Source organism: Rhipicephalus microplus, chromosome 3 (assembly GCF_043290135.1).
Source record: "Rhipicephalus microplus isolate Deutch F79 chromosome 3, USDA_Rmic, whole genome shotgun sequence".
NCBI lineage: Eukaryota > Metazoa > Arthropoda > Arachnida > Ixodida > Ixodidae > Rhipicephalus > Rhipicephalus microplus.
The window spans coordinates 118,072,189-118,095,225 of record NC_134702.1 but is presented as its reverse complement, the minus strand read 5'-3'; the positions used below and the strand labels follow the sequence as shown (position 1 = coordinate 118,095,225).

The 23,037-nt window shown below is 46.1% G+C and overlaps 1 protein-coding gene across 1 annotated transcript; it reads left to right on the top strand.

Annotated features, from left to right (window-relative positions):
- The first annotated feature begins 1,538 nt into the window (after nt 1-1,538).
- Nucleotides 1,539-21,948, top strand: LOC142802921 (uncharacterized). The gene is made up of 4 exons (XM_075888005.1): nt 1,539-1,745; nt 6,407-6,566; nt 21,355-21,450; nt 21,884-21,948. The coding sequence occupies exons 1-4, from the start codon at nt 1,539-1,541 to the stop codon at nt 21,946-21,948; spliced, it is 528 nt and encodes a 175-aa protein (XP_075744120.1).
- Nucleotides 21,949-23,037: the final 1,089 nt, after the last annotated feature.

The window sequence follows — 23,037 nt, the reverse complement described above, 5'->3', positions numbered from 1 at the left end:
TCAAGACATGGCACTGTGGGTGAATTCTTTATTGCCACGCATAGTGATTGAGATCGATTGCTGCATGAGCCCTGATTATTCTTTACATTCATCGTGTTAACGCCACCACTGCCTTTCATTATTCTCTACAGCGAGAATTGTTGTGGAGATCACAAACAAGGGTAGTTTTTCGCACCGTAGTTGTGTGCCACAGCTTCCATCACTGCTGCTTGTTTGCGTAACCACTATCTTGCGAAAAAAAGAAAACAAAAACAAGGAACTAAATTATTCTGGAATACAACGCAATTTGAACTCGGGTTCATAAAGAAACTATAAATCAGGAGAGAACAATTAACTCAAGAGGGCAGAAAAGTGAATCCAAACAGAAGCAAAGAAGACTTTCCAGCTCCACTGTTCTTTCAGACTGGGCCTCACTCATGCGAATCTGTCTTAATTTCTTTTAACGTGATAGTAATACAGAGCTCATGTTGCGGAAATTCTGCCGTTTGGTGTGAGCGAAAAATTGTCTGTGAGCGAAAATCAAGAAAAAAAAGCGAATAAAATAAACAGTTCTTTTTTTGCTCCTATTAAGCATTGAACCAGACCCATTCGCGTGGCAAGCCGATATCTTACCACAAAGTTACCATGTTGCTTGCAGCTGCTTAAGAAAAAAAAAACACTACAGAAATGGCATGTAGAGAAAGGAGTCTCCTTAACGCATTTTTTTCGACAGGCGTCACGAGAAAACAAGTCCATTCGGAGATTTTAGGCGCATTCGGGAGGCCAATAAATTACGTCAGGAAAGGACGGGGTAGTGCAGCTATCGCCGCTAAAAACACACAGGAACTTTCAAACAGCTTTTAAAATGGACAACTATGTCCATTTTCGGAAAGCATATCATGCCTCTCCAGAGTCGTTGATCAAGCAAACAGCAAGTGCTAGAAAATGTGCTGCAACCTGAGAGGCACTGTGATGCTCTTTACGGCCTTTCCCCGGCCGCCTGAATCTAGTGCGCACACCGCCGCGCACGCCCGATCCAGGTGGCCGTGGCCTCTCAGATGGCAAGCGCTCGGCGTGAATCTTGGAGGCAATGCGACTCTTGCTTTAAATCAAAAACCTCTATGCACCATTCGCCTTTATGCAAAAACCTTTATGCACACGCATGTCTGTGTGAGTTTGTTTGCAATCTGTCACACATTGTGAAAAACGTGTCTTGACTACAGCTGAGCGCCGTTTTAGCACAGCGAAGTTGCCACACTGCTCTGCATTACTATAAATACGTCACGCGCGCGCGCGCGTGTGTTTGTGTGTGTGTGTGTGTGAGAGAGAGAGAGAGAGAGAGAGAGAGAGAGAGAGATATCGAGAGAGGCAACAAAGCATAATAATAAGCATGTACTTAGCGGTTGAAGGGCCTACTAGGGGCTAAATATCGCTACCGCATTCAACTCTTCAAGGCGAAGCTTACGGATTCCCCACTTTTTTTATAATCTCTTTCGATTGTTTTGAGTATTGTAATGCATTGTTATATACTTAAATTTACAGAATTCAATCACTTAACAATGTTACAAGACGCATTTCTACCACAGACCGCAGAGCTGGTGAAGTGGATGAACGTGATGAACCTGGATTTTCTGAACAAGACAAGACTTCAAAGTGTCGACCCGGTTGAGATGATGGTTCGTGGCTCTCTTGACTTGGGAGTGTATGTCACCATCTCTATTATAGTATCCGGCAAACGATTCGACTACGGGAGGAGAGTGGTTGAGGTGCGTCAATGAATTCACGCTGCCTATTAGTTCAGATAAGAAGGTCAGATGAGAGTGTGCGTCACATAACATACATATAAGTAGTATAGGTACTAATATGGTGAATGTGCATGATGGTATTTAGGATTCAAATGAAGCAACTTGGGCTTCGTGGCGTTGGTTAGTTAGGATAAAGGTTTAGTAAAAGTGCTTGAACAGAGTGTGTGGAATCGAGTCATAAAGCAGTCCATGTGTGCTTCAGCGCTGTCAGTACAGGGGGTGAACAGCGTGGCTGGGGCCTATGAAGTGCTTAAATTTAGTTCGAGGTCAATCTATGCGCAGTGCGTTCACTAATTCCGCCGTAATATTGATGGTTTACGTGTATTTTGTGTCTAAATGATATTTCACTATAAAAATTGATTTTTTTGCTGGTTGCACTATGTACACGCACGATGGACGCACCTTTATTTTTATTTCTGTGTGGAACTTTTGGGAAGAAATTGCTAAAAAATTGAAGAATTCAAGATTAACTGATAGCTTCGGGCATAGTGGGCCATACTTTTGTCTGTTTGAAGAAGTATTGATAACACACAAGAGAAGAAACACTGCGAATCTGTCAGTGAAAATCAAACACACGTAGGCTTCAGCACACGAACCCTGTCAAATTAACACAGCTTAGCCGCTCTCCTAGATAAAATATGGTTAACGATTTGAAGTTCAGGTTTTTTCTTTGTTATTTCTTACGCTTGGAATAGTTTCGAACTGGATCACATTCAAGACTAAGATAATGCTTATTGATGGCGCAAAGCTTCTCCATAGCATATGCCTGAGAGTACGAGATTATGGGCTTAGGGACCAGTATTTTCGCTATAGTTCATAGAGCTATGGCTTTCTTATTGAACAGTGTTTGCAGACATATTAGTGAAGTGGCAATTTAAAATATTTTTGCTTTTCACTACATCCACTTGGAACACTTTCTTTTAAAAAGAGATTATGGTGTGGGATTTGTGTAATTAAAACATACAAGGATATATTTTATGACCCACAGTAGTAGCAACGTTGTAACAAACTAATGCTTGTCTTATACTCTACATGCACTGTCGCTTTGAGCTGTGAAGCATGGACGAAAGAGAAATACAATAATGTTTGTACGTCCTAGTTCTATACGAGATAAGTGCAAACTGTGTTGACGTATTGATTTGGTCACTTTGTTCACCTCCGTGGAACAGGCGTTACGGTGCTCCGCTGGTGGCCCAAAGGTCGCTGGTTTGAATCCAGCTATGGCGGTTGCCTTTCAATGAAGTGTAAACGGTAGAGACCCGTGTACTGTGGGATAGCGGTGCGCATTAATGAACATCAGATGGTCAAAATTTTCAGCGCTCTCAACTGTGGCGTCTCTCATAATGACATCATGGTTTTGTGATGTAAAACCGCAATTAATAGCAATTTAAAATGCTAAGTATAAAAAAAAAGGTTTGGCAATTAAGATGGCATACATTGAAGAAGTAAGGGCAAAACACTGGTAGAATCGCTGTCATTATTCGGCAAGTAATACCTCAAACTGCCCAAGATCCGAGCACAGACTAAAAGTGAAATGTGTTTTATACACCCTGCCTAATTACGTAATAATGAAAAACATTGTGTGTACAAATGTGCCGTAAATTTTGGGCTGGTTTTATTGGGTGACAGATTATAGAATTTTAGCTATAAAAACGCCTGAGAGTGCTTATAAAATCTTTGTAACCATCCTTAGATAATGTAACTGTAGTCACAGCCAAACCTGGTAAATTAAGGAGCGCAATCAACTAAATTACATGATTTCCAGCCTTATGTTAAATTCTTTAATTTCAAAATAGTTTCAAAGCCACAATGCTACCACAGTGCAAATTTTTGTATGTACAGATACTACACATCCGTACATAGGAAATAAAGGTACTATATGGATCTGCATGACACCACTCCCTCATATGTGAAGATACAGTCAACATATAACACTACCAATTATAAAAATATATTTAGAGAACGATGAGCAACGATCATATCATCCTCTTTTTTATGCTTTCTATGGTAAAAGGAACCGCCTAGTACGATACCCCAGTGAACCCATATCAAACATAGCTATTGATTCAGGCTACAGCGCACACCAAAATTGGCTCTGCGCGCCGATGGCATCTCTTGCTATGAAACCCGCAGCAAGCCCGCACCAACAGAAAATAAAATCGCTGCATATCCAGGAAGGGCATGATGACAAGTGGGTGAAGCACTGAGGATCATCGGGTAACAGTGTATCCTTTACACTACCCGCTCTACTTCATATACTCAGCGAGAATATTTGCGACATTAGTGAAGTTGTTATCAAATCACAAATGATCGTACACTTTGCGACAGTGTCTGAAGCTGTGGCCGAAAAAATTATGCTTTAAGTGGGCGTCAGCGTCATTCACGTCGCGTACCATGCGCTCATACGTTTGGCCTATGATGATCGAGCTCTCACCTCCGGGTCCACTGGCCTTCGCTGTCACTTTCCCCCTGCTTAGAACGTTCTCACCGCCTCTCGTTCCACTTGCATTCATTGCCGATGCGCTACAGATTTCAGCGCTCTCACTGCGTCCGGTTCTGCTTGCTTTGTTGTCGTTATGCTGCGAATTTGCGATCTCTCAACTGCAGCTTTGGTTGCAGATGCCTTCGCACCACTTCGGCTTTGCGAGCCTTCAATGCTTGATTTCAATCGTCGTGTTTGTTAGTGGTAAGTTACACAGATTGCATCGTCAAAGTGGTAGAGGGTCAGCAATCACGCGCCGAAAGCACTTCTAGCGGTCGCCATGGAAACCTGATCCCAGCAGTGCCCTTGATGGGCGTCACTGTATTCAGGGGGCTACGCCGGGGGTGTGCCGCGAACTCGGCGTCAAGGTGCTTTGGATCAGAGTCAACTGAGCCTCTAACGAGGAAGTATTGATTGGTATGTGGGGTTTAACGTCCCAAAACTACCATATGATTATGAGAGACGCCGTAGTGGAGGGCTCCGGAAATTTCGACCACCTGGGGTTCCTTAACTTGCACCCAAATCTGAGCAAACGGGCCTACAACATTTGGGCCTCCATCGGAAATGCAGCCGCCGCAGCCGGGATTCGATCACGCGACCTGCTGGTCAGCATCCGAGTACCTTAGCCACTAGACCACCGCGTCGGGGCTCTAACGAGGAAGTAAACGGATGAGGAGCTTTCCTTCAGAACTTCCGAAGCAATCCCAGCAGAGGCCCATGAATTGTCTGTCGACGACGAACTACGCGAGTTGTGGTCGGTGCTTAAGAAATATTCTTCGTCTCTGGCCCACTAACTTCATGGGGACAATAGCCTCTGAGATAGCGGGTGCGTGGTGAGTTTCTGTCCAGCCATCCCAATCTCACGGAGAGAACTAGTTCGCCGAGGTGGGCGTCTCCCCCTCGTTTCTCCACACCACGGCGCTTCTTCGTAGGATTCAAAAGGCTGCCGCGCTGTTTGTGAAGCTTGCATAAGGCGAGAAAGAAAATGGGTTTACGCTTTTATGTAGCTTTGCGCTCATTTTGGATTGTCGGTCCAAGTTGTACAAGAGGTAAAGCCAATGCTTGGCGCTTACATTCTCACATTAACTTTTTTTTCTTTTTGCTGTATAGTTGGGCCACCCTTATTGAGGCATTTATAATTGCGATGCCTTCGCAAGAGATACGGGTCAGCTGGAAACTTCCTGCACTTTGAATTTTTCAAGCTGTATAGTAGAAATGACACTGGCGATGAAAAAAAAAGACAGCCCTATCAACAAGCGAAGTCAGAAACCAGACACCAAAAGTATGAAAGCAAAAACCGCCTAAATGAAGTTTTGCTTTCAAATAAACAATCTATTGGTAAAAAAAATCGGGCACACTCTCCTGCTTGAAACGTAAATAATTGGTCTTCAGTAATTAAGAAAATGAGCAGAGCGCAATAATAATTGCAACTCATGCAATAATCAACAACATCTCATTGGTGCAGGTGTGACATACAACGTCGGCATAGAGTACGACGCAGTTTATGTAAAGATCTGAAGAAGTTCAGGCCGCAGGGTGAAACCACGAGCCGCTCCCACATAGGCGTATTTTTTAAAGATATATTTGGCAGCTTGTTTAGTGTAGGAAACCAAAATAAATGTAACCTAAATACCGCGAATAAATGCTGGTGTACAATGCCGATGCGGCAATTGCACAGGCCTTAACGCGACGAAGCACGTCACATAAAGGGAGGGGGGTGCGACACCTCCAACGGCGGCACACCATCAGAACACATCTACAAAAAAAGAAGGTTTTTGAGGAGTGAATGAAGTAGAAATATAGCAGTCACTCTGTATTTGCTCCTTCCAACGTGCTTGCACTTTTTTTTTCTACAGAGTCTCAAACGCTATTCATGATCATTTGAATGCCACGCCCGAGGAATTGTGCAGAAAAAGACACTATTTTGAACTGTGTGTCCCATGTAAACCTGGGTCTGTTATATCACCACCAAATAGTGAAAAAGATGCTTATTATTTTGTTCGCACTTTACCAATTTGCTTTCTCAGGAGGTAGATTTTGTTGTTAGTTTCCACTGCGAAATTCGACAAGGGCAGTGCCATCTTTATCGCCACAGGGAACGACAAATGCACGACAAATATTCTTTTTCTATTGATCGTAGATGAAGTACAGCAACGAACAAGAAAGCTGGCTAAAGCGGAGGAGCCAGCAACCGGCATGGATGAACACAGACTACTACGTTAGGCTGTTCCTTATGTATGGAATACCCTTTGAAGAAGTCTACCCATACGCTGAAAAAATACTCGCCTACGAGGAACAATGTAAGTATAGCTAGTTTTGTTAATTATCATTTTAAGTGCACAGATTCAAAACAGATGATCACGTGGCTGCGAGGGAGACTGCACTGTAATATTGTTTGCTATATGGCTTTAACGTTAGCTGCATTTTCCCCGAAAATTCGTATTCCTGAATAATTGTTCTCAAGTTGATGCTGTGAGTTTTCCACAGACTTTTGATGTCATATAGTAACGTTGGCTTTTGTACAAGAAATGTGCCTTCCTGAAAAAAAATAATATCTTGTAAATTTGACGTTTTCCAATTCTTTGACGAGCACTGAAATCTCATAATACACGAGACTTCACTATTTTACCTCAATAGAAATGCGACCGCTGCCACCGGGATTCAACCCGCGGACTTGGGTACCGAGCACCATAATCATTGTTCCTCCTAAGCGGACGCATTCCGCCGGGGATTCGGTAGAAACTCCCAAAACGTCATCCTGCTTATACGCTGTGGCCTGCCCGTTTGTCCCTCTACATGTCTGTGCGTTAGTACGCCAGTGAACTAGTCGATCTACCCGCCTACCCTGCCTGCCCATGCTCCAGCTGCAAAAACTTTCCTCTCGTTTTCCTCCTTGAAGGATCACAGTGTTCTCTCACGCCTCGAGGGTTGCGACGTTCACCGGTGGCTGCTCCTTTACGAACGCGTCAGCACTATTGTAGGTGGGTATCCACTCTCTCGGTGGCTAACATCACAATTTACTTCGACGTAATTGCTCGTACTTCGCATGACACCAGCGAGCATGACATTACAAGCTGGGAAAACTTCCAGGAAAAGCTTTGTGAGCTTTTCGCAAACCTTTTTCTTCGCGGCTTTGCCGTCGACAAGCCGCAAAAAATGAATTGCGTAGTCGTGCTCAAGCTTCCACTGAGTCCTACACCAGTAATGGTCAGAATGTCCAAGCCCACTGCCACAAAGCCGTCGAGAACATGTCCCAGCCAGAAAAGGCTAGGCACATCCTCAAGCGTATTCCCGATGACGCGTTAAACAAGCTTCGTCCATTTTATCACTTCCGCTATGCGATTTGACTCAAAACCCGTCAAGGCTCACAAATGTGGATGAGAGAGCCTTCAATCGCCTCTACCCAAAACTTTATTGTTCCCGGCAATCCTCAACACTTCAACTTCGCTTGCAGGGAGAAGTGCCCAAACTGCGACGAAATTCCTGTGAGACTTCTCACATGATGTGGGTGTGTCAAAGAACTCTCAACCTCGCCCCTCCATCAAATCTTTTCGGAAGAACTAGGAGGCAGCCCTGCTTGGCTGCTCTGACCAGACGGTCCTTGGTTCAGCGAGGCAAGTGGGCTCCTGTAAAGGATTGCCCACCTAGTGTTTGCGCGGGCCGACCCATTAAGGGCCACCCCACACACTCACTGTACATACCTTGAAAATTAACGTTTTCCATCATCATCATCCACGTCTGTTGATGCCATAATTCAAGAATGCCGCCGCCTTTAACATGCTAAAACCAAGCGCATCTCACAGCATTTGTAGCACCTTCCGCATACGGCAGTGTCACACAGGTCCCGATAATTAGGGAGGCGATCGCCGGGCTAATTCCAAGGGCCGAAATATCGGCCCCCCAAACCGCACAACGAAAGCGTGGACAATTTAGAAGTGGTCCCTTTTGGCGCGCCAGCGGACGCCGGCTGTGGCCCATAGAACAAGTCAGAGCCGAGAGTTGATAAACAAACGAAATTATATTCTCAATAATGGCAGATCAAAAAAACAATACACAAATATACACACTCCACAATAGTTGCATACAATATGTCACACACCAGGCAACGTACTACACAGTACAATCAGCCACACTCGAAACAACAGACACAGACAACAATACGCACTACTATGCAGTCGCATGCACTGAACAACCAAGGCACTTAAAGACTAAAGAGATAGAAAACCTATTCAGTCCAAAGTTCTTGGAACAAAAGACTGGATGATACTCTTCCCAGAATCACTCACTCAAAGTCCAGCGTTGTTGTCGTTCTGCTGCCCCTGAAGTTTCTCTTCCAGGAAACCTCGTCGAAGTTTCTCTTCCAGGAAACCTCGAGTCTTCAATTGGCCACTCTCCAAGCTTCAAACTTCTTTGCCGGAAACACGTCGGCTTCACACACGCAGCTGTTGCCACGCGTCTTCGCTCGATACCGGTAAACACACACTCTTGCGTGAAGCTCGAGTCGTCACCCCTCAGGTGGAAATCATCTCCTTCTCCTGCTTTGTCTCTACGGACAAAACCCTCGCCGACTACACGGCGGAATGCCTACGCGCTCTGGCGCTAACTTCCGTCTTCTCCTGATCTCTCACCTCGGCTGCTCGATTAAATACCCTCCACGTGAGATTCCAGAAAGTTCTCGTCATTTCGTCGGCGCGATGCGCAGCGAAGGCTGGGGGAAAGGTCGAGAGGATACGAGGGCCGTCCCTGATGGATGACTCAACCCGGTATCGCCACGCCTCTTTCCATCGAGAAATTTCGAGTGCTTGCTCGGCCGCCGATGTGGGGTGAGGAGGTTCGTCGGCCAAGCCACGCTTCCGCGGGGAGAGGGAGCGTACCCGGGGAGCTTGTTTTCTTTTTTTCTTTTTCTTTTATCGTTGACCTCGCGGCGTCACTCCGGCGTTTCGTCACGAGAATTTGGCGGCGCGCCCTTTTTTGAGCGTTCGTTCTGTGACACTGCCCCCCACTTTAAGAATATTATCTCATAATATTCAAAACCACACAAACGAGCGCGAATGGTCCCCACACTCTCAGAGACTGTAACATAGACTGTCGCTCATGACACGTCACATTCACAATAGATCACTCAATACATTGGGACCTTACAATTCAATCTCACAACACATGAAATATAACCACCGTTTCATGACTACAACACTCCATCACATATTCCAAACAAGGCAAATGTACAAAGTTCTCTCATTACAATTATACAATACTATACATCACATCACCGTAACAAACATTTTGACTCGCTCGACATACAGTTGTGACACAGGACAACAAGAACATTACCACACATATGGCACTCAGCCCTGCCAAACGCATTCCGATTTGACCTCAGCACCTATCCTGTGCATTTCGAGTGGCGCTTGCGCCCTTTCTTGCGGTGATCTCTCGATCTTTTCTTATTGTTTTTGCTCGTTTTGTTTCGGCGAGTCCCTTCCAACGACGGTATCCAAGGTGGCGTCTCAGCCATCGTTGTCACTTCCGACATTGTTGTCACTTCCAACATTGTCACTTCCGATCCTGCCCGGTTATTTACCCGCTTGTTCACGTCCCGACATTTGGTCTGGCTGGCCGACTCCGTCATCTTTACATTGTCGGTCAGTTGAGGTCGAGCCGAAGTAAGCCCAGCTGCCCAGCACGTGAACTCATTCAGCACGATCATCTTCTCATTCGCTGTCTCTTGCGCCGCGGCTTCACCTTGGGCTCTAGTGAGATCCGTCACGGGATGCTCCTTTACTGTATCTCGCGGTCGCTGGGTTGGCGAGGGCTCTATCTTAGGGTCTTCTCCCAAACATTCCGGATCATTCGGTCCTCGCGCCCCGTCGATGTTTCCGATGACGAGGTCGTACAGGGGAGTCGTCATGCATAGAGCAGTAACCTTCCCGCTGAAGTACGGGGTTTCAACTTCAATTTCTGCTTCGGGAAGCATCCGAACCGTACGGTCAATTAGGCAAACCGGTTTCGTTTTGCCTGTTAACTCACTCTCCCGCACCAAATTTCTTCGCACGATAACAGTGGAGCTACTGGTATCTCTTAACACCGTAACCTTTTTGCCCGCAACTTTTCCAGTCAGCGTTGGCATTCCCTTCGTAACACCGGTTGGCTGTTTTGTCTTTACAGCACCCACAATAGGGATTTTCTCCCCATTTTTCAACTCTACAAATCCGTCGGTGACGGCATTATCATCGGATTTCGGTGCTGCTAGCACACAGGACACCTGGTGAGTTTGACTCGCTCCGTTTCGACATGCGTCTGCTTTGTGCCCAGTCTGACCACACTTGAAACATTTTACAACCGTGGGGCTCGTGAAGTTAGTTCGGCAGTTTTTAGCACAGTGACCCACTCGGTTACACAAAAAACATCGCGGAATGCTCTCCGGTGCACGCTTCTTTTCTTTGGGAGCCGATTTCTTCGAATCTTCAGGGCACTCCTTCTTGACCCTGGCCAAATTAGTTCACCTTGCGCTTCCAAGAATTGATCAGCCAATTCGAGCATGCCTTCAAGTCACTCAGCCTTTCTCTCTTTCAAGTACAGCGACAGGCTTGGGTGGCAACTAGTAAGAAATTGTTCTCTAATTAGGAGCTCTCTAAGCTCATCGTACTCCTGCGCTGTCCCGGAAAGTTCAATCCATCTGTCGAAATAATGGCTAAGTTGGGTGGCGTACTGTGTAGCCGTCTCACCATCAGCCGGCTTTCCTGTCCGAAATCCGTCCCGGAATCCTTCTACAGTAAATCTGAATCGCTTCAGCAAAGCAGCTTTTACCTTTGCATAGTTGGCTGCATCGGTCGGCGTCAGCCTACCGTACACACTGAGCGCTTCACCACTCAAGCAAGTACTCAAAGCAGTTTCCCATTGATGTTCCGGCCAATTCTGGCTCCTTGCAATCGTCTCAAATAGGTGAAGGTACGCGTCAAGGTCGTCCTTCTTTTCATAAAACGCTACGAACAGCTTGCTTGGGTTCAAGCGGAAGCCATGATCTTCCCGTTCGCTGCTTTCAACTCTAGCTTGGACGGGAGTTTCACTGCGCTGTTGCTAACGGAGACGCTCGAGTTCCATCTCGTGCTGCCGCTGCCGTTCCCTTTCAGCCATCTCCGCTTCTCTTTCTTCTTCCTGCTGTCGCTCCCTCGCTTCTCTTTCTTCTCTCGCCCTTTCGGCTGCCAACTTCTCTCTCTCCAACTCCAACTTCAATTGTTGCTCTCTTTCTTCCTTCGCCCTTTCAGCGGCCAGCCTTTCTCTCTCCAACTCAGCTGCTTTTTCTTCTTTGGCCCTCTCAGCTGCCAACCTCTCTCGTTCCAACTCAGCTGCTTTTTCTTCCTTGGCTCTCTCAACTGCCAACCTCTCTCGTTCCAACTCAGCTGCCTTTTCTTCCTTGGCTCTCTCAGCTGCCAACCTTTCTCTCTCCAGCGCCTCTTTCTCCTTCTGGCTTACCCATTTCCGTAGTTCGGTGCCAGAAAGACCCATCTTCTCGCCAAGAGCTACTAGCTTTTCGAGATCCATTGTGTCTCGCAAATGAAGTCTTGCCGCGTGCAAAGAATATCTGCCTAAATCAGTCTATCGGAACACTCTACTGCACTCGTTAACGAGAACACTGAACAACACACAAAATCGTTCCGATAGCACTATCAACACTCGAGGCTCTTTCTCACTACTTTGGACACACTGTACACCAAAAGGTCCTGTCGCAGACGACAGATTAATTGTCACACAGGTCCCGTTAATTAGGGAGGCGATCGCCGGGGTAATTCCAAGGGCCGAAGTATCGGCTCCCGGAACCGCACCACGAAAGCGTGGGCAATTTAGAAGCGGTCCTTTTTGGCGCGCCAGCGGACGCCGGCTGTGGCCCATAGAACAAGTCAGAGCCGAGAGTTGATAAACAAACGAAATTATATTCTCAATAATGGCAGATCAAAACAACAATACACAAATATGCACACTCCACAATAGTTGCATACAATATGTCACACACCAAGCAACGTACTACACAGTACAATCAGCCACACTCGAAACAACGGACACAGACAACAATACGCACTACTATGCAGTCGCATGCATTGAACAACCAAGACACTTAAAGACTAAAGAGATAGAAAACCTATTCAGTCCAAAGTTCTTGGAACAAAAGACTGGATGATACTCTTCCGAGAATCACTCACTCAAAGTCCAGCGTTGTTGTCGTTCCGCTGCCCCTGAAGTTTCTCTTCCAGGAAACCTCGCCGAAGTTTCTCTTCCAGGAAACCTCGCGTCTTCAATTGGCCACTCTCCAAGCTTCAAACTTCTTCGCCGGAAGCACGTCGGCTTCACACGCGCAGCTGTTGCCACGCGTCTTCGCTCGATACCGGTAAACACACACTCTTGCGTGTAGCTCGAGTCGTCACCCCTCAGGTGGAAATCATCTCCTTCTCCTGCTTTGTCTCTTCGGACAAAACCTTCGCCGACTACACGGCGGAATTCCTACGCACTCTGGCGCTAACTTCCGTCTTCTCCTGATCTCTCACCTCGGCTGCTCGATGAAATACCCTCCGCGTGAGATTCCAGAAAGTTCTCGTCATTTCGTCGGCGCGATGCGCAGCGAAGGCTGGGGGAAAGGTCGAGAGGATACGAGGGCCGTCCCTGATGGATGACTCAACCCGGTATCGCCACGCCTCTTTCCATCGAGAAATTTCGAGTGCTTGCTCGGCCGCCGATGTGGGGTGAGGAGGTTCGTCGGCCAAGCCACGCTTCCGCGGGGAGAGGGAGCGTACCCGGGGAGCTTGTTTTCTTTTTTTCTTTTTCTTTTATCGTTGACCTCGCAGCGTCACTCCGGCGTTTCGTCGCGAGAATTTGGCGGCGCGCCCTTTTTTGAGCGCTCGTTCTGTGACAGGCAGCCATCTTATTGTGACTTGACACGTATCGTCAACCACACACTTGCAATTATTTAGCACCACTCCTCAGGCGTGATCTTGAAGCGGCCGCCCCAGCTACAATAGGACACATACTCTGCCCTTCTCGTAGATTCCGCTTGCAGGTTATTCAAGAGGTAGTACGACAAAAAATCACCAGCGTAGGTATTTGCTTTATTTCGACGCTTCCCCGCGCCAACTTCCAACCACAATTCACCCCTACTAGTCGACCTCTGTCATGCTCTCCATCAGCTATCCGCAATCCAGCATTTCAACTGAGCGTTCGCCTCTTCGTAGCAGCGCCTGAGAACGGTGCTATCAAGGCCAATCTTGAGAGTAGATTCTACTGTGTTGTTCGTTCATAAATGACCACATAGTTGTTTTATTTATGCCTTGCCGCACTTGCGAATCCGAAAAAGAAGAAAGCGATGCTCACAGACTATTGCTGTGTGCCGCAATGAACGGCATTTCGGGGGAAAGACGGCAACGTGTCGTTCTATGACTTCCCGAAGGATGCAGAAGACGTGCTATGGAGAATGGCGTAGATAATTAACTTACGCTTTGTAAAGAAGGTAACAGACAATATATGGTAGCTTATTTTAATCGATTGGATCGTGACGAATAATTCTGCCCGGGGAGTACTTATTATTTATAGCGTGTACAATCCTGTCGATAGGTGGGTTTCCCAAAGAGGAGAAAATACAGTTTCGTTTATTTAGCTAAGCGCTTTACGGAATTCATTGCCTTGTATGTGTGAGCCTATTTTTCACGTATGATTCTTCTAAAGTCCAGTCGTAGTGCTGCCTATTTTAGAGTTAGGTCGATGTCATATTTCCCTTTAAGTTTTTATTTTAGCTTGTCTGTACACACAAGCACAAGCGCATGCGGGAGTATGCATAAAGAATGAATTTACCTCACAGAAAAAAAAAATTACTGTGCCCCTGTCACAGACGCGTGCTTCTTCCACGTGAACTGTAGCAGTGAAACCTGAAAATATTGATCATGACCAAACGTTCGGTGCTCAGGCCTGTGTTTAGCTTAAAATACCTACAGACTCTGCTATGTTCTCTTGAAAAGGGGTGCGCTGAAAGTTTAGCCTTGTCAGCTCACACTAAGAGAAAGATAAACTGCGAAAAACTATCATTCCAGCTTGTGCAGCAATTACTCATGGGCGTATCACTTGTTCTGTTTCCGACACCGTCCAGCACAATTTATGAAAAGACAGGCTTGTTTATGAGTGATGTATTATCACCATTCCGTTGCATCACCAATTGCTAGTTTCCATAAACGTTACGAGACACATAAAATATTTTACTTTGATTGGTTATGAATTTGTGTTATTTATTATTACGCTTACTGTTATAAACAATAATACTTTCACCGGGGTTTTATGGCTGACATTTTTGTGGGCTTTGCGGGGTCTAACACACTTGTGCATCTCCGTGCGTGCGTAGCCTGCGTGCATGTATCTCCTTTCACTATCAAGTACTGGGAACACAAAGAAGGTAGTGTTCGGAAGCACAAGGGCTTATTTATTGGAAACTTTATCATAACCATCAGTGAAAGAAAAAATAGCGGTGTTCCTGTTACAATAAAAACTACAATATTGCCCTATATCAATGTACAGAGACCCAAATATAACTCTGTTTTTTAAGGTGACGAACGCCATCCACAGTTAGCTTTTGGTGGGACGATGCAACTCAATAGGGTACAAGCAATCGGAAACATGAGTCGCAGCGCAGAGCTACTCTAAAAACTGTTTAAGCCTTGCATGTAGAAGTGCAGCAATGCAGCGCAAAAGTGCTTCAACCTTTCGGAGAGGCCCGCTACACATGAGCAGTTGCCTTCTTCAACTTTGGCTTCGCTGAACCGGTTCTCAACCTAAAACAAAGTCTGACGCGCTTCGCTGAAGAAGCTCAATGTTTGCAAGCACCGCGCAATTACTTTCGCTGTTATGCCAGTGCGATTAATCATGCTGATGAAAACAAGCCAGTTAGCAGCCAGCACCCTTTCGCCTTCCGAAATCAAAAATAAAAAATCTTGAGCACAGCGCCAATGCACAGGGCCGCATTCACATTATTTCAAAAATATATAACTGCACTACATACGAGACACTAGAAACGAAGGGGACAGAACGATCACAGGGCGAGCGCAGATCGACGTGTACAGGTCTACAATCACCCTGTTTACTTCAATTCTTGTGTCTTGTTTTTAGCGCAGTCATATTTTATTGCAATAGCATTCATATGAACACTCGCAGCTGCATTTCGCGCTGGCGTCAGCATCGACGTCGATGTCATGTACCGTATACGTATACGTATCTGTATATATAAAAACGCAAGAAAGATAAAATTAAGAAAAAAAAGACTCCGACGCGCGGTATCGAACGTTAGACCTCTGCGTGGTGAATGCGAGGCGTCAACCACTGAGCAACCACATGGGTAGCTCCTTGAACTTCCAAACGGTAAGGTATTTGTATCTATGACTTACTGCTGTTGCAAGCATCTCGGGGAGGGGGGGGGGGGGACTATCGTGCTTCTAGCATTATCAGCAAGATGGCGCAGTGAGCGCGCGGCGGCCCTCATTTCTCACGCGTACTTTTGCCCGCGTAGAGAATAAGGGGATGTACGCTTGATCGCGCGCCCTTATTTTGTAGTGGGGAGGATCGTACGTCTTGGCTAGCCTTGGGGGCTTCGCCGAACGATTCTGTTGTATTTACTGGGGGCCTAAATGTTCCTGTCATCGTCGCACAGCCTCCGTTTGCAAAAAGGGCGCGCTTTTCAGACACGGAGAAGTCGGAACTGAGACGCTGATTCACGTTCATCTGTACCTGTGAGTGCGTTTTGTGCGTCATTTAGACGTAAGAAACGCCGGGTACGTTTAGATTTGCTTGCGATTTTGCACGTGCCTTTCCAATTTGTTGCTATCGCGTTCATTGTTTCGCCTTTACGGCAAAGTTGTGGCTTTCTTTTTAGATGCAAAGTACCTCTTTGACCAGCCTGTATAATGCTCTCCTTCCGTTTCCCCATGCCAACGCACCACACCGCGTACCACCCCTCCCCCCCCCCCCCCCCGCCGTCGTAACGATGCCAAGTCGGTGGAGTCGCAGCTGCGAGTTGACGACACTCTCTCCCTCACCCACAGGAGCTGACGGCTACTCCCAACACACCGGGGTGTTCTTGCTCCTCCGCCCGCTCGCAACACACTTTTCTATCACGTCACCCTCTCCACTACTCGCTATGCTCGAGCGCACATCAAGTCGAAACACTTTTTTGGCTCGTTTGTCTACAATGAAATTTAGACGAAACCCACCCCTACCCCTGTGTCTTTGTGGTTCACTCAAGTAAAGGTAACACCGAGTGTCGATTAAAACCGTTCTTCCAGCACCCGCGATAACGCCTATTTCTGTCGTGTCAACGGCGTCATGGTTAGCTTCAGGAAGCTGGCATACGAGTTTTGTAATAATCTCTCACCAACTAGCCCCCTAACATACGCTTTTGGCGTTGACCTTGTTTCACGTAGCCATGTTTGTTATTTCGAGTAGAGCTGCCAGCAAACGGAGTGTTTTTTGAAGGGGCGAGTCTTCTCGTCCCCTTGGAAAACACATAATGACAGACCAGTATGCTTCTCCTGGCACATTTCTTGTCATTGCAGGAGTCACTGGCGTCCAACCATACTAAATTTCTTGCGTTCCTTCACTGCTCACCCTGTTTGCCGCAATGAGACCGGCCCAGACCAGTACGCCCACCAGAAACCTTGAGTGATCCCCGATATTGCATTTCTCCACAATACCAACGTCACCACCCCAGGCCCAACAGCCACTTTCCTCCCGCCTTCTCACGACGTCCACCTTCAGAGAACTAAGTGTTGCAATTCAACAAAGTGTAATGCCGGGCCAGTTGGTACAACATAATGTGGACGTATATGAGCGCAGAAGGTAGAAGAAAGGAGGCACTTGACTGGATAGCTCGACACTGCCATGGCCGTCGCAAGGCATCTCTGTGGCATTGCTTCGTAACTCAGAAGAAAATGCAGTGGATGCTTTATTGGTGGCTCCTTCTTTTAATCCTGTGTTCAGCATCCGCCGAATACTTTCCCTAGTTATGCTATTAGGCCGAATATTGCTCCGAGTTTAACACCGCAGCAGATTGGCGAACTACACCGGGCTCTGCATTCGTATGCATCGACGTTTTTTTATACCAGCGATCGTCGATTGGGAAAAGCAATCAATGTGGTCCACGGCATCAACACTGCTGATGGGCTAACATTTATGGGCATTCATACTGCGTGTCAGTGACATAGAGACTTGTTTTTTCCGTCAGCGTCCTTCGCGTCAAGTGCTTCCTTCCTTCTACTTTATGCGCTCATATATTTCCAAGTAAGTGTTGAAGCCGCTTGAGGGGGCGCTGGATAACCTTTACCAACTAAAACTCTCTCATACCTACTCATTTCAACAACAGAATCTGTTGAAATCAGCTCCACTCATGTAAACACCGCTAAAAACCACACAGCTGGTCTCTTCGCTGTCCTCTAGATGTGTCCACATTACTTAATCCTAGGCACTGACTTCCTGTCCGTGAATTCTGCACGTATTGACTACTCTGCGAGCAAGCACCGTGTTCTTTTGTCCAACACCAACCTTTTCGCACCACGGCCTAGTCTCCTCTGCACTGCCGGATATGAGCGCCTTCCGACCAAAACACTGACCTACGTTGAGTTTGCATCGAAACCACCAGTTCCCGAGGCCCCGCCGCGGTAGTCTAGTGGCTAAGGTACTCGGCTGCTGACCCGCAGGTCGCGGATTCAAATCCCGACTGCGGTGGCTGCGTTTCCGATGGAAGCGGAAATGTCGTAGGCCCGTGTGCTCAGATTTGGGTGCACGTTAAAGAACCCCAGGTGGTCAAAATTTCCGGAGTCCTCCACTACGGCGTCTGTCATAATCATATGGTCGTTTTGGGAAGTTAAACCCCACAAATCAACCAGTTCCCGAGGATGGCTGTTTACTGAAACCTTCCACGGATGTTCTCATTAGCCATGGTGTTACGTTGCCACATATCCTTCCGTTTTTCCCAGGGAACTAAACTTCTCTCCCGATCTAGAGTTTTAGCTCGAGACCACCAGCGCCATCTCAAGGCATCTCTGTGGTATTGCTTTGCAACTCAAAAGACAATGCAGAGGATGCTTTTACGGTGGCTGCTTATTTTATTCCTAATGCTCAGCGCCAGGCGAATACTTGCCCTGACAGCACTATTAGTTCAATTATCACTCCCAGTTTAACACCGCAGCAGATTGGCGAACTCCACCGGGTTCTGTGGTCGTATGTATACATGGACAATTTTTGTATCACGGGTTGCATGCGGAGGAAAACCATTAACGTGGCCCACGGCATCAACACCGCTGATGGGCCTCACATTAATAAGCACCCGTATCGCGCGTCAGCGACACAGCGTCAATACATCTAAAGTGTGGTCAACAATATAGTCCCCAAGCACGTAATTCTGCCGTCGTGTAGTTCTTCGGTATCAGATGTGTTAGCTCCTAAAAAAATGGCTCACGGCGTTTCTGCGTTGGCTATGCACACCTTAAAAGAATCACAAAAAAGATGTTTACCCTCTGACATAAATAAACTAACGTCGTTGGTTGCCATTAAGGTGTCAGCTATTTCTATTTGAAAGACTTACGTTCCGGCTACTGGCACATCGAAATTTGTCATATAGACCGTAAATATACGGGATTTGTAGCTTTAGTTTGGCTATATCAATTCAATGTAACGCCAATCAGGATTTGTAATACTGCAGCCACTTTTGAACACATGATAGATCCCGCGCAGTGGCTCTAAGTGGTTTGTTGTCTATTGTACACGAACGATTCCATCAATTTCCTTTTTCTCAAACTCACATAGAACTTCTGTTGCCATGATATACACCTTCCGCCGCGTTGGCTAGCAGTTGACTGATCGGAATGTCATGGCGGACGCCATCAAATAACTATTCTAGGCCATTAGGTAGAAACTTTCGATCTACAACCACATCCAGAAAAAGATCAATGCAGTCAAGAACTTTCTTATGCCATATTCTGCAAAGGAAAATCTTGGAAACGTTGCAGTGCGTACACAGTGGATGGGAAAACGGAAGGTAAGAATGTACTGAAACCGACCTTAACAACCTCTTATACTATTATACAATATTTCAAGGAACGTTGGCTCCGTTCCCCGAATATCTTCTTACTTCCAACAATTCATGTAAAATTTTGCGAAAATAGCGAGGCCTCTTACGGAGCTCCTCAAGGAAGACATCTTTTTTTTTTCATGAGGTTCAGGAGACGACTCGTGTTCTTGATTCCCATCACACTCCTCACAACTCAACTGATTTTGGCTCATTGTGACCCTGCTGTCCCTACTAAGATCTGCATAGATGCAAATGGTCATGACATCGGCGAAGTGCTAGCTTTACGACAACGTTGCCATGATTTCGTTACTGCATGCGCCACCCGTAGTTTATCTGCCCACGAACGTAGTATTTCCATGGCAGAGCGCGATTTCATTGCTATCGTTTTTTCGGTTACAATATTCACACCTTACTAATATAGATTGCCCAGTTTCTTAAATCACGAAGCACCACCCGCTATATTTTCTGCACTCTCCTAAAGATACCATCAGGGTGCCTTGGTCACAGGGATTTGTAGCCTGAGAGAATTCTCCGACTCAGCCACATCCACAAAGATATTGATTTTGCCCACTGTGCACTGCATCTTCTGTTTGCCAGAATTGATTCACATCACCGTAAAAAAGGAATGGTCATGTGCGTTGCGACATTGCAACTGGATACTGACCATAGTACAATAATTCAGTTTGTGTATTTCACACCATGCTCCACATCACACGCCTTACGTAATTCGCGTGAGATAACACGAACACGAAACGAAGCTTCATGAATGTTGTAAACAGTGGCAAATTCACTACTGTTGGCATCAGTGGCTCTATTAGAGCTATCGATTGAGTAGGAAACTGCTGATCTTACCTGTGCCGCTAAAGTATACTTGTATCCATAAATATGCGTAGGGCAGTCAGAAAGTCAGTCCCTAATATTAGTAACGGCAATTATCTTATCGCGTAATTCAAAATTATGCCATTGCTGAACGTTAATATTAAAAAGCACATATGAAATAGCCTGATATCTTCAGTAGCCTATTCGCTTAGTTCTTGTGCAATTTTTCTCCTGAGATAAATTTGCCTGGAGTGAAAATGATGGATTTGGTATTCATGCAACAAATATTCAAAAGCAACCACTCCTCCTTTGCTAATAACAAGCATAAACGTTTATATTTCAATTTCGAAATCATAAAATATAACACCAATTTGAAGCCGCGCAGTTCCGATTTTTAAACAGCTTCCATCCCAATACAGCTCAATATGTCACCTTGATTATGTATCAGGCCTCACGCAGAAACACGAGGTTGTCGAATTTCTTGCCCTTCAGTCCTCTGTTCCTTCTCCACCATTTACCAAACACTCCAGCACCAGAGATTACGCTTGAATAAATTCGCGTGGTAAGATTCATATATTCTGGAGTGCTGCCGAATCAACTATGAATAGCACTATTTATACTTTGATTGTTAGCGCTGACAGTTCGGTAGTAACTTATCTACTGGTAGTGTTGATAGCACTTTCAATAGTTGTGCATCACTGATTGTCTTATTATTTGTGTTGATGGAAGCGTACACATTTCATCATACCCTCACTCTCCAAAACTTAGCGAAAAAAGTCTGGCTTCACGGCAAGCATATTCGCTGGATAGCTTAAACAAGTGTTTTTTATGTTATGCATAACGTGTGTACATGTTGGACGCGTTGATCGAAATGTGACGTCAATCCAAACACTGCAGAATGCGACGTGAAACTTGTGTAGAGCTCGAAGCAATGAAGTGAATTTTCTTTTACTGGGTTCTTGTGTATTGGTTTGATGTACGGCTGGTTACCAGAAAGCCGTGCGTTGAAAGGTGGTGGTGATAGTCGCATTTGTATGAAGGCAATATTTTTCAAGCGGCCTAAATTTTCTGAGCCCTTCACTAAGGTGTGCTTCTCAATCTTGTCATTATTCGGCATGTAAAATACCCTGATGTTCTTACGGGGATGATCACTAATTATCTTTTTCATCTTTCTGTAGTACGACAGATAGAGAAAGAAACAGCCAACGTGACCCAGAACGAGTTCGTTCGCATTTATGGTCTGGGCCGACGCACGGATCCATACGTGACAGCAAGTAGGTGAAATATTTGAGTACTTTCACTGTACTTATGCAGCAGTTTCTTTTCTTCGGCTCAACCATTCTGAGAGTAGGCATGAAAAAGTTGTCACTGTGGTTTTCTTTCTTGCACATAGATTATTTTATGTGGTGTTTATATTACATGCATATATCACAACACGGGAGTCTCATCAATTTAGCATACAGACTATTGTCATGTGTCACGATTTTTTAGGTGTCATTCTAGTACTCGAACAATACCTTAGCATAAAACCAGAAAAAATTACAAAGTATCCAACGAGTGACTGATTATGGATGAGCGAAGCGTCCCTTGCTTTGTTCGTACGTGCGTCCATCCGTGCGCCCGTCCATGGAACCGTCCATTCGCACCTCTGAATCCGACCGACGAGAACGAGTGACAGTTGGCTTCCACACCCGGCTCTCATTCTAGTCCATGGTTCGCCAAGCTGCACGATGCTGCAGGCTTACTCGTACGGTGACGATCCAGAAGAATAAGAGATAACGGGTGCTCCACCGGAGCCCCTCGCGGCAGCTAATTGCAGAGCAGCTGCCCCGCCAACGCAATCTAGCGTATCTTCGCCGCACAGTCATATTGTACGCATGTCTATAGCGCAGCGGGCAGGACTCGCTTTTTAGACTTCGTGCTGACCGGCTGCGCCCCCGTGATCTCCGAGGACAACGCAGCTCTGGTCAACTGGGCTCGCCCTACGCCATCTCCCGACGCCGACAAGTGCTCTCGACCAGTGGTGCCCCGTCCTCGGACTTCTGCGACCGTGTCCATCTTTCTTATCTCCTCTTTACTTCGGTCGTTTTCTGTCGTTCGCTGTCCCTGCACCTAGCTCTCTCCTTCCTCTCTAACTCGTTACCTTGTAATTTTGTCCTTTTAATACTTCCTTTACCCCCACCCCTCGTGAGCTACTGTTGAGGTGTCCTCCCCCTGATAGAAGGTTACGGGGCTCACGTTTCTCTTTTTTCCATTTAAAATAACTCACAGCGTCCTCTTAGAAACGAGACGAGAAATGGAATGCAACGCGTACAGCCCTGACGGGTACAAATGATGGTCGATGACCAGCCCCACTCGAACACTTGCCAGGTGTCGTCACAAGGAGCTTCGCCTCTAAAATTTAACAGGAAACACTTAGATAGATGAATAAGTAAGATAGATCAAGATTATTCTTCTCTTTAAGACAGCATCCAGTGCCACATAAAATTAAGCTTTTATGTCTACTAAAAAATTGAGGCGAAACACTTTCATGTCTATGCTAGAACAATTTCGTCAGGTTCAGAAAAAATCACTTCACTGCGCCAGGCGTCCGTCGGCCTCCTGATTCGTGCATTTGCTTTACATAATGAAATATATACAGAAGTGGTCACGCAATATAACGAGCCCTATAAAGAAACCAGACTGCATAATCTTCACTTCCAAGCAGTCTACAGCGAATACTCGAGCAACTTTGCCAGTTTTACGATGGAACGATTATACGTATCATGCAAACATTGTCTTGAAAAAAGGCTTAAAGGCGTGACTCTTGCATTTGGGTGTCTTGTAGCGGTGGTTTGCCGTAGCATTGATGTATGTCCCTT

Bases quoted from the DNA above. Each gene is read 5' to 3' on its own strand.
- LOC142802921 (XM_075888005.1), top strand. From the start codon at position 1,539: ATGTTACAAGACGCATTTCTACCACAGACCGCAGAGCTGGTGAAGTGG. The intron at 1,746-6,406 runs GTGCGTCAATGA...TATTGATCGTAG, and splicing joins ACGGGAGGAGAGTGGTTGAG to ATGAAGTACAGCAACGAACA. The intron at 21,451-21,883 runs GTAGGTGAAATA...CTCTCATTCTAG, and splicing joins GGATCCATACGTGACAGCAA to TCCATGGTTCGCCAAGCTGC.